Source organism: Oryx dammah, unplaced genomic scaffold, assembly GCF_014754425.2.
Source record: "Oryx dammah isolate SB20612 unplaced genomic scaffold, SCBI_Odam_1.1 HiC_scaffold_13, whole genome shotgun sequence".
NCBI classification, from domain to species: domain Eukaryota; kingdom Metazoa; phylum Chordata; class Mammalia; order Artiodactyla; family Bovidae; genus Oryx; species Oryx dammah.
The window spans coordinates 51170301-51182440 of record NW_024070197.1 but is presented as its reverse complement, the minus strand read 5'-3'; the positions used below and the strand labels follow the sequence as shown (position 1 = coordinate 51182440).

Genomic DNA, 12140 nt, shown 5'->3' with positions numbered 1-12140 from the left:
TCGTTATTAGCAATTGGTTTCTGTCTCAAAGGGTGGCTGGATAGAGCCTTGAGTAAGAGGCCTGCAGTCTCAGTGTTAGTATCAACTCATTGGCACATTAGGGAGATAATTTATCCAATATCTCAGTTTTTCTTGAAATTAAGGAGAGATCCTATTTTCTGCCTGACTGATAATTTTAAGTTAAATCTGTAAATAGTAAAATATGAAACAGGTTGTGCTAATTCTCATTTAACCTTAGATGACACCTTTATGTTTAAGGTGTTGGAATGGTTTACCATCTTAACATGAAACAGCTCTGTTAAACCTTTCGTATTGAAGTGTTTTTTGTCTCTGATTTTCAGTTGTATTGGAGAATCATGTAGTGACAGATGAAGATGAACCAGCTTTGAAACGCCAGCGACTAGAGATCAATTGCCAGGACCCTTCTATAAAGGTGAAAATATTAATATATGTGGCTTTTTATATCTGACATGGTGCTGCCATAACATTTTCACAATTTGGGGTGAGGAGGAGCTTAAATCAATACCAATTTACTTTCTCATGGTTCTGGAAGTCAGAAGTCAGGATTTCTCCAGGGCTGAGCTCCCTTCAGAGGCTCCGAGGGAGGGTCCCTCCTGCCTCTTCCAGCTCCTGGGGGCCCAGGCATCTGTGGGCTCAAGGCTGCGTCCCTCCAGTCTCCACCTCCACCTTTAATGGCCTCCTCCAAGTCTCCATCGCTTTTCTGCCTCTTACAAGGACAGGGCCACCCTCACCTAGGATGACCTCATCTTATCTTGATTACATCTGCCCAGATCCTGTTTCCAAGAAAGACTTCATTTACAGGTCCTGGGGCTGAGGATGTGGACATATCGTTTCTCTGAGTCACTGTTCAATCCTCCACAAGGCGCGTACAGCCATGAACGTTTCCCCTTGAAGACTCACAGTATTTAACCAGGACTGTGGCCTCTACCTACACAGACGCATGGACCTCGCATGCTCGGAGGAAACGCACACCATTCCCCCAGTGATGAAGCACTTGTGTGCCTGTTGTTTAGGGTTCCTAAACTCTACAGTTTGCTAGATGGGGCCTTGGAGACCACTGGCTCAGTCAGTGGGCGATCACTGTTTCTTGGCTTTATTTGTTGGGTCTGCTGTTTGCAGAGCCACAGAGATGAACGCCAGCTCCTGTGAGAAGTTAGGACTGTAGTGCGGAGGAAAACCAAAGGAACTTTTAGTTGATTTATGCAGTATTGTGTTTTTTCCTGCTGTACAGCAAAGCGTACACATACATATATCCACTCTTTTTTAGATTCTTTTTCCATACAGCTCATTATGGAGTATTGAGTAAAGTTCCCTGTGCTGTACAGCTGTATTCTCTGTTTACCTGGGCCTTCTGTGTAAAAACATCTGGCTCATCTTGTTAACATGGAGAAGCAGCATGAACTTAACCTTGTGAGTGAAGACACATCCAGTTAAAACTCTATTTTAGATAAATGTATAGAGGACCACTGGTTCAGTAACCCTACATTATATAGTTAAAAATAAAATGCAGTGAGAATTTCATCACAGAAGAGGCTTGTGTGGTGAATAGCGTAGCAGTCAGACATGGACAAGGTCAAGTGAAAGCGGTCCTGTCGCGTCCCTGGCCTGCGAGCAGGGCCTTGGGCTGCAGCTGGAACCTGCCACACATGTCCTGGGAAAAGTGTGCTCGCCAGGTTGCCAGAGCTCTGCTAAAAGGATAGATTTGGATGATTTTTGGTTAATATCACTTGTATCTAGAAGACTTATTTAAAAGTGCTATTCTCGGCCTTTCTTTGTTTTATTGATTTGTGAAGTTGTGTTACTGGTATGTAATAACTGATGTTCCTCCAAACTCCAGGCAGAATCATTTCTAATTCAGGATTAAGACGATGAAGTTTTACTGTTTAGAGAATTGGGGAGCCGCATGGTTGATGTCTTCAAATTGTAAAAAATAGTGGGGTCATTAGTGATTTGACCTTGGGACTTCAGCTACCAGTGAGTGTGTCACGATGCTTACATCAGAGGAGCCTTGGACACTGCCTCTGCTGAGCTGAGCCATCACGGGCTGGTTCCCGCCTGGCAGCTTCGTCCCTGTGTCAGCTGCGAGGCCAGCAGGGGCGCAACCCCACGTCGCTCCGTGTTCCCTGTTGACCCACGGCAGAAGTGGCTGCTGGGGGAGGCGGCAACTTCCCACCTGGTGTTTGAGCCGGTCCTTGGTCCCAGGCGGGAAGGAAGGTGCAGCGGCTCTTCGAACGGCCACTAGGTGGCAGCTGTGCCACTCCCACGCGCGGGAGGCGCGGCACCACCCCTCACCTTGGGGCGGTGGGTGTCCCGGGAGCAGGCAAGTTTCTGGGCTCTTTTGATGTTGGGCGTAATCTGTTTTCATAGATGCATTTGACTAGTTTTATGTGCAGGTTTTCTGATTAATAAACTCACGTCGTAAAGCCCACTTGGCTTCTGTGTTCTGTGGATCTCAGTGTAACTGAGAGTTGCAGCTGCTCAGAGCAGAGTCAGTCATGCTGTGAGTGGACAGGGTCCAGCTTGTTTCCTGAGACGCTGCTGCTCACAAGTAGAGCTGGAGTGCTGGGCTCATCCTGTGGGGACAGATGCAGCCGAGTGTGGGAGAGAGCTGCTTGGTGTTCTTGGAACTGTCTGCTTGGACTTCCCAGAGGCCCTTCCTGAAGCTCTTCTGTTTTTCTCTTACAGTCATTCCTGTATTCCATTAACCAGACAATCTGCTTGCGATTGGATAGCATTGAAGCCAAGCTGCAGGCTCTGGAGGCCACGTGTAAATCCCTGGAAGAGAAGCTAGACCTGGTTACCAACAAGCAGCACAGCCCCATCCAGGTGCCCATGGTGGCTGGCTCGCCCCTCGGCGCCACCCAGACCTGCAACAAAGTGCGATGGTGAGAGCCCCCTCCCCAGGCTGTGCCCTCGGCACTCAGGGTGGGACGCTAGTCAGACCCGGACGAGACACGGCCCTTTCTGGGCAGCTAGGCCGTCCTCACAGCCTCTTCGTGGCATGAGCTGGGCATCTTTGCTTTGGAAGTGGTCCGCCAGGCTTTGAAGCTGGACGTGTGTTTCTTCTCTTTTCCTGTTCCATCTGGCTAGTCTTGAGAGATTGTTTTTCTTCAGAGGTAGCTTTTTATAAATTTCACTTGAGAGTATCAGACTTTCCACTCAAGCCTGTATTTTTTATTGTGCCTCTTAGTTTTCTTCTGTTTAGAGCCTAACTGTAGTGGGATGTGCAGTAGTTCAGGTACTGTTGGAATCAGAGACTTGGGAGCATGTGGGCTGATGTGGGGGTGTCCCTGCCTTTGACCGGGGTGCCTGTGCTTGGTCCCGGGCACCATCAGGCTGCGGAGACGAGTGGAAGCCCCGGCCGGGGTGGCTGCATCCGTCTGTCCTGCTGGCGTTGCTGTCCTTTCCCATGAGGGGCTGTGGAGAGGTCTTGTGGTAGTGGTGGTGACACCTGTCTGTGCTTGAGGAGAGCTGGGACCTTTACCAAGGGTCTCTGGGCCAACTGCTGCCTCCCGCTGAGTGCGGAGGAGGCGGCGGGGGGGAGCTGCTTGGGAGTGGGGCCCCCAGCCAGGGTTCTGCCTTGTCTGCGGGTCCCCCATCTGCCCCCTGGGGAAGGGGCAGTGCTTTTTGGGGCACATGGGATTGGGGAAGGGCGTTCATGGATGGGCCAGTGTCCAGTGGCTGCCTGTTGGTTTGCCTGGGATGGCTGTGGACGACACCTGCAGTGTGGGCCCTTGTAACTCTCAGAAGTGTCACAGTGTGTTGGGGACACTGCATGGCCCCGACAGCTGCTCTCCAGCCAGGGTTGGGGAGGCCCCAGGGGTCTCTGTCCCCAGAGGAAGCCCAGGTGGTCTGTGCTGTTTCACCCAGTGTTTATACCATGTCCTGATGGTGAGCCGTGTCTTTTCTCCCCATGGACACTTGATGGAGTGTGTTTTCTCTGCAGAGAGACTCAGACTTGCCAGGACCAGTGCCGTTTTTAAAGAAAAATTTTTTGTAATGACCCCTTACCCTAAGATGTAATGTCTAGAAAATAAAACTCGTAATTTAAAAAACTAAAGGATGGTAGCGTACAGTGTATAATAATGTAGCACATGTCATAATACATAAAAGGCTGGGGGCTGTGTCAGGAGGCCATGGATAGGCCCACGTCAGAGCTGACGGCCGGGAGGCTGTCGCCCTGGAACTGGGATGCCAGTTGGTGGTGTAATATTACAGAAGGAGTGGTTCCTGTTAAAGTGACAAGTAAAACAACGTACAGTTCTTTCTAGATTCAAATGATAGTAAAATTTCTGGAAAATTCACATTATGTTAAAATTATACAGAAATATTTTGTGTTTGAGTTTGGAACATGGTGAGTCTGGGCTCAGCGAGTTAGAAGCCGGATTCTCGCTCTGAATGTCTGGGATGTTGGCAGTGGGTGTGGGCAGAGAGGTGGTGTTAGGCTTCTCGTCCTCACAGGCTGTCAGCCCCTCGGTTTCTGCCCCTAGACCTGCGGGAGTCTCTCAGCCCCCCCTCAAGGACAGCTGCTCTGAGAGCTGAGGTGAGAGTGAAGGCAAGTTTCCTGCCCTGAGTGAGGACAGCCTGGTGGCTTGTCGCTTTGTCACCGTGTGGGGAAAGGTTGTCCCTGGGGGAAGGGGCATGATGTTCAGGCTCCCCGTCTCTGGTCTGTGCGGTCCCGTGGGGCGGGGGACGGGGACAAGTCCGCACGGTTGTAGGTGCCACTGTGGCTGTGTGTCGACCCTGAGGCCGCTGGTTTGGGCTGCCCTGGTGTCGGGTCCTGGGAGGAGGACAGGGCGCCCCCCCTGACTTGCCATGGGCGACACAGGGGTGGCGGGGTGTGTCGTACAGTTGTGCTGAGTTGTGCTCGGCGTCCACACTGCCCAGCCTGGTAAGGAGGATTGCCCGCCCTGGCCCCTCCCACAGGCCAGTGAGGGACCACCGTGGCCACGCCCACCGGACTGGGGGAGGCATTTCCAGGCTGCAGGGAGCCCCTTCTCTCCCCAGCATTCCAGGAGACCCGTGAGCAGCCTTCCTGGTCAGAGCCTCCCATGCTTTGCTCTGTGGGGAGGAGCTTTGATTGTGCAGAGGCCTGTGAGCTGCTCTCTGTGTGCATTCACAAATAACACAAAAGTAAAGTTTCCTCATGTGGACTCAGGTGTATAATCTAGTTCACACAACTCAGCTTTTCTAGTTTTAAAGAATCATGTTGTCACATTATCATATTATTGAATATACTTATTGGCAGGTTTATTAAATCACTAATAAAACCATTACTTATACCTATTAATGTGAGATTGACAGAAGGAAAGGTCATTTCTGTTTTCTTAGGTATAGTTTAAAATAGGTTGCATATGAATGATTTTTTAAAGAAGATATTAAATCTGGCACTTTCCTCCATGTAAGTTCTAAAAAGGAAAGAAAAAAAAAAAACTGCCAGTAGTTGAAAGCTGTTAACAAGAAAATTTGGGGAGAAGTAAAGGACAAGAGTTTAATCCTAGTACATCAATGAAAAAGAATAAATTTAAATTAGAAAGTGACTAATTTATAAACACATGAGTAAATGAGAAACGTAGTCTTAAGTGTGGATAGTGGAGCTCAGAGAGGGAAGTCTCCAAAAACAATTAAAAATTGTTTAATGTTCTGAGTAATGAAGTACTTCTCCAAGTACTCTGGGCCTCAGATATTTAAAATAAAAGAAGTATGTAAATCCTGGATTATTTTATATCCAGATCGTGTATTTTAAAACATATCTGAAGTTTCCTTAGGCCCCTTGGCGTGGTGGAGAGTGTGGCTGGGCAGTTCACCATCTTCCAGGACAAGTGAGGACACCCTGAGGAGTTGGGGGCAGGCTCTGGGTGGTGGGTGAGGAGGCGTCCACTGCAGTCGCACCGGCCCATCCTCCTTGAGAGGCACGTGGGCCCAGAGCAGCCCCAGGCCCACTCACCTGTGGGCTACTTCTAATGAAAGTGGGCCCGGACTAGACTGGTATCAGCTCTGAGAAGTATTTTTTTATTCTCTTGGGTCCCCGGAGCATAGAAACCAGTGGACTGCTGCCAACTCAGTTGGCATTTTTAGATTCAGGTTTTTCAGATTCTATACCTGAATGAGATTCTTTAAATAAATTCAAGAAAAAAAGACAAAGAAAGAAAACCTTTTTCTCTGATGCTCAACCTTAATATAAGAAACCCGCCTGTGAGGTTGCCTGGATGGTGTGTCGTCCAGCAGTGCTGTTCTGCGAGGGAGAAGGAAAGTGGACTTGAATTCTTTGGTGGGTGCCTTTTTTCCTTTCTTCCAAGTGTACCACACATTGGGATTTTACTCATCGTGATTCTAGGCATAGCAGTGTGAGGCTTTAACACTGACGCCATGTTGTGCTGGCATTGGAAGTGCCGGACCTGAGGCTTCCTTTGCTGAGCTGCGTGACTCAGTATGTGACAACTTATCCATCCCTCACGCGCTGCCGTGAGCATTTCAAGACTGGCCTCCGTTACGCTATGAGACCTGGAGGGGTCAAGTGTGTGTTCAAGGATGTTTATGTGGACTAGTGTAAAACACCCTTTCTGCACTTGTTTGAAGCCAGACTTTGGGCTTCCTCTGTTGCTCAGATGGCAGAGAATCTGCCAGCAATGCAGAAGACCCATAGTTGATCCCTGGGTCAGGAAGATCCCCTGGAGAAGGGAATGGCTGCCCACTCCAGTATTCTTGCCTGGAGAAACTCATGGACAGAGGAGCCTGGTGGACTGTATAGCCCGTGAGAGCTGCAAAGAGTCAGGCACAACTGAGTGACTTTGACTTGATGCCAGACACAGCCTCTTGAAGGATGTGCAGTAGTGAGGACTGAGCTGAGCCTGGGGCGCAGGCCCACTTAGGGTGCTGTCCTGGTGCGTGCCCACTGAGGGGCCAGCATGAGTGCCCCTGTGCAATGTGGAACCCAGGGAGCAATCCCTGGTGCCCAGCGAGGTCCTGTGGAGCCAGACTTCTCGAGAACGACCCAAAGCCAGCTGGTTAGCACTAGTTTGTTTTCTTGAACTGAACATACTGATTAACTAGAAAAATGCTTGTGTTTCCTTTAAAAGCAACCAACTTTTATTCTTTATTTTTTAATGTATAAATGGTTTATTTATGTTTATTGAGATGTAATGGACATATACCAGGTTTTTATTTTTAAAGGCTTAAGCATTTCTTATAAAGCTTTAATGTATTCCTATAATTTTTAAACAATTGTAATGAATCAGAGGTTTCTTTGCATACTCAAAACTAAAAATAGAAGGTTTTTTTTTTTTTTTTGCCACACTGCGTGGGTTGCAGGATCTTAGTTCCCAATCAGGGATTGAACTGGATGAGTGATTATTTTGAATTGCAGAAGGATCAGTGTCAGCAGAGTATAATGTAGATGGGAGGGAGGCAAACACTGTTCCAAATATTTTTCAAGATTCTGCCATAACTCTCCCCATCACAGATGACAAAGTTGGGCATCACTGTGTGAGCGGAAATAATGCCTGACTTGACCGCCTTACCGTGCTGACCACGATAATCGATAATCTATAATAGGAAGAAAAGAAATCTTATCTGAACCAAACTGAGGACTGTAGCCCAGAAGACAGCCTCTCAGATTACTCTGAGGAACTGCTCTGAAGAAGAAAAGCACAGTTTTAAATCTTATCAGAGCAGAGAGCATCAGACAAGTCAGGGATTCGCTCCTTCAAGGTTTCGGAGCAGCAGACCGGCATGCACACACACTCTGGCACTTGGGGGAGGAGGGAAGACGGGCTTATCATGGAAGGAGACCTCTCGTCTTCAACATAGGTCTTCTCTACTGGCAGTCAGGGTGCCCTTTTATGAAGAATTAAAGCAGGCTGCTGCTGCTAAGTCGCTTCCGTCGTGTCCGACTCTGTATGACCCCATAGACGGCAGCCCACCGGGCTTCTCTGTCCCTGGGATTCTACAGGCAAGAATACTGGAGTGGGTTGCCATTGCCTTCTCCAAGGCATGCACACATGCTAAGTTGCTTCAGTCATGTCCGACTCTGTGTGACCCCATGGACAGCAGCCCACCAGGCTCTTCTGTCCACGGAATTCTCTAGGTAAGAGTACTGGAGTGGGCTGCCATTTCCTTCTCCAATTAAAGCAGGCAGTGGGCCACAGACAGGCTAGTCACGGTGACTCAGGTATAAGCCAGAACAATTCCCGCAGCTGCATGCATGAGCGTTGCTTTCACCCCAGGCCGAGGGTGGCAGGTCCCGGCGAACCTTGGTGCCGAGTGTGGTTTCGGTCCTGAAGGTAGGGGGTGGGGTTTGAGGCAGACACTGCAGCCTGGCCTCCCCAGGCCTGTGTGGTGAGGACTCTCTGGAGGACTTGGCCTTTGGACACTGAAGTTACCTAGCTTATCCGTGGGAGGTTTGAAGCTTCTGCCTAGACAGCAGTGCCCTCGGCCTGTGTGGAGGTGCAGCTGTGGACACTTGAGGACAGCCGCCTGTCCTGGGACTCAGCCCCACCCCAGAGCATCTGCTGTGGGTAGCAGCTGGACTCCTCTCCTGAGTGTTTGCTTGGAGAACACATGGTCAGGGCCTGCCTACTTTCTCCTCGCTCCCTGGAGACTGGAAATAAGGGGCAACTGTGCTGCTCACATAGACCTGATCTTCCCAGGGACCCCTAAGGAACGCTGGTGGGTTTAACCCCAGCCTCCCAACCCCAGCCATGTCCATGGCTGCTTGTCCCCTGATGGCGGCCACAGTGTCCATTCAAACAGTGGTCACTTGGTGGGACCGATGAGTTGTTTTAGGACAGCAGCTCAGGACCTTCTGACCTGCTCACAGAGCAGTTTCCTGACACGGAGGGAAAGTTGGGGGCCACTTTGTAAGTGTAATTGGAAAATGCTTGCCAGTACACCTCTGAAAGCTGAAGACATTTGGTTTAAAATCCATCAAAGCAAAGTGATTAAAATCCCCAGTACTGCAAGGTGAGTGGTAGCAGTCATTGAAACAGGATTATTTCTCTTCTTCACCAGCAAGTGGCAAAGGACATGAGAGATTCTCGGTTTTGAATCCGGGCTCCATTGCCTGTGAATGGTGAGACCTCAGGCAGGTTCTACCCTTTCTAAACATCAATTTCTTCAACAGTAAAAGGGGAATAAAAATCATAAGGGAGGGTTGCTATGAGGGGAGGCGAGAAGTCACTAGTATTAATGCTCGTCATTTGGCGAGTGTCCAGCGTCAGCCAGCCTCATGCTTGCTGAGGCGCCAGCTCAGGGCGCAGGCTGCCCTGAGTGAGGACAGCGTCCTGGCCTGCGCTGCAAGCCTTGCGTCTCTGGACGCCTGCTCTGTTCTTTCCACTGTGCAGACCAGCCGCACGAGCCTGGGAACACCACTGGGATCCGAGGCTGCCCCTCGACCACACAGGACTGCCGGTGTCCTGGGCGTCCCTCTGGGCGGTTGGGATAGTCACTGAACAGAGCAGACGCACAGCATGGAGGCTGTGGGGAGGCCCAGGCGGCCGCAGCAGGACCAGGGCTGTTGTGCTTGGGGTTGTTTGAAACCCGCACACCCATCAGAATCACCCAGAGAAGCTGTTAAAAAATGAGAATCTGAGGTTCAGGGAGTTGTGGGGTACAGATCCAACTCCACAGACTTTGGTCAGGAAGGTTGGCTCTGCTGCTCAAGGACTTGGACTCAAACCTGACTTTACCACTGAGTAACTGTGTGACCTTGGACTGGATGTCGGCCTGTGTGTGCATGGAACGTACTGCAGTGCTTGCTGCCTGTCGAGGGTGAGGGTGAGGCCTCCTTTCAGGCTGGGTTCTGGGCCACTCCTGCCCATGAGGAGCAGCCCTCGTGTGACTGCCCTGAAGAGCAGCGGGGGTTCTGCACTCTCAGTCACCCTCCGGCAGGGTGGCGGCCTTTGGTCACATGCTGTGGGATGAATGAGAGTATACTTAGGCAAGAGTACTCAACTAGTAACTAGTGTAATCTTAAAACTGGACGAGAATGTCCAGCTTGCAAATTAGCCTAATCTCAGAATTAAAACAATCAGGGTGGTCTCTGGGTCTAGCCATTTCCCTTTTGGTTAAGTTTTCATTTAACAGGAACTTTAAAAGCAGACATACAGTTCTAGGTAAAGATGCAGAAATGGTTTAAGACTGTGAGGGAATGAATTGAGCACATAAAGATTTAAAACCAGAATAACCCAGGGATAGATAAATTGATCAGTGAAACTGACTTGAGAGCCCAGAGTTAGACCAACGCAAATATACTAGCTAGATTTTGACAAAGCTGCACAAGCAGTTTGATGGAGGAAGGACAGCTTTTTGAATAAATGGTATTGGAGCAGTTGGCATCCACAAGAAAGAGGAAAGAAATGCACCTTGGTGGAAACCTCACCGTGAACAAAAATTAATTCAGAGTGGGATGTAGCTTTCAAGGTAAAATGTAAAGCTCCAAAACTTTGGGATAAAGACACAGGAGAAAACCTTTGAGACCTGGGGCTAGGCAGAGAACTTTTGAGACTTCATACCAAAAGAACCATCCATGAAAAAAAGAAGATAAATTAGGTTTGATCAAGATTAAAAGTTTATGTTCCATGAAGGACCTGTTGGGAGCTGAAAAGACAGGCTACCAATTAGGAGAAGCTATTTTTAAACCACACGTCTGATAAAAGATTAGTGGAATGTCCAGGGTAAAGACCTTTTGAAACTCCACAGTGAAAAGCCAGCCAATCCAGTTTGACAGTCGGGCAAAAAGCAGAAACCGGCATCTCACTAGAGAGGAGGTGTGGATGGTGAGTAAGCACATGGAGAGCCACTGAGCAGCGTCAGCCAGCAGGGAAACGTGGCGAGGAGACCGCAGAGCTCCCCAGGGACCCTCCCGACGCCAGCGAGTGTGGCGCCCCCGGGCCTCCCACCGCCGCCGTGGGCATGTGGATGGGGCCGCCACTCTGCTGCAGGGCGGCAGTGGGGGGTGTTCCACCAAGCTAACCTGTCCTCACCAAGTAGCCCAGCAAGCACATCCTCGGGCACTTAGGCCAGAGAAGTGGAAACTCGTGTTCACACAGAACCTCCACACAAGTGTCCATGGCAACTTATGTGTAATAACCAAGTCTGCAGACACCCCAAGAGCCCCAGTCTAGGTGAAAGGTTAAACAAGCGTGCATGCCCTAGGCACACACTTGGGCCCAGGCTTATGCCCTACACGGCATTGGCTGACACACCCATGGGGGTGGCCAGGCATGTGTGTGTGCAGTCTGGGGCAGGAGGACGGGGAAATGGTTCATCTCCAGCAGGGACTCTGCGGGCAGGAGCTGTTCGGCATCTCCAAGCCCAGGGAAAGCCTGAATTTCCTTTTACAGGTCTCTCCTGATCAGGGCAGGCCCACCCACGATGATCTGTTCCTTGATTAATCTAATGCCAACAAGGTGGGCCTTTTAATCACCTCTGCAGCCCCCTTCCCAGTAGCCTCCCAGGTTGTGTCTGACTTGGTCCCTGGGGCTGTGACTCCTCGGCAGGACATTCACGTGCTGTGACACTCGCTCCTCAGGATAACTACTGCCTCCTTGGTGTCATGTGGATGTTGCATAGTTTCTGAAAACCAAAGTATTATTTTGTACAGCTTGAGGTTGACATAACTCCGTTAGTGGAAAGGGTATATTGTCTGGCATGTTAATGTTGATATTTAAAAACAGACTGATTCATTGCTTTCTTAAGTGTTTCCATTATAATCCAAATACAGTCATCCTTAAAAAAAAATCCCATGAATAACCTTTAGACAGTCAAATTTTACTTTGTCCCTTTTGCTTTTTTGGACTTTCATTCCCATTTCATTTTCTTCACAAAATTTTATCCCGTGAACCAGGTTGTTACATGCCTTAGTAATGGAAATACAGATAGAACTTGAAGCTGAGAAATGTATTTCTTGTAACCATAAGTCCTGAGGGTTTTTTTTTTTTTTTTAATCTCTTCTAGATTGAGAACTCTATAGTTATTAGTACACAGTTGAGGAAAACCATGCAAATTACTACTAGTTTACAACTAATTCTTAACAATGCAGTATTGTGAATGTACCCCCACTACCCCCACCCCCCCCCCCCCCGGAGATGGATGGGGCTTTAGTGCGAGTTAATTCCTGA

General features: G+C 49.3%; 1 protein-coding gene across 7 annotated transcripts in view; it reads left to right on the top strand.

The window, feature by feature from the left end:
• LOC120872965 (BTG3 associated nuclear protein) overlaps window positions 1-12140 on the top strand; it is a 68942-nt gene that overhangs the window by 21716 nt on the left and 35086 nt on the right. For all 7 annotated transcript variants that reach the window (XM_040253714.1, XM_040253713.1, XM_040253718.1 and 4 more), the window contains exons 3-4: window positions 342-433; window positions 2707-2906. In XM_040253714.1, the coding sequence (XP_040109648.1) occupies window positions 342-433; window positions 2707-2906 (292 nt within the window). The remainder of the gene's footprint in view (window positions 1-341; window positions 434-2706; window positions 2907-12140) is intronic.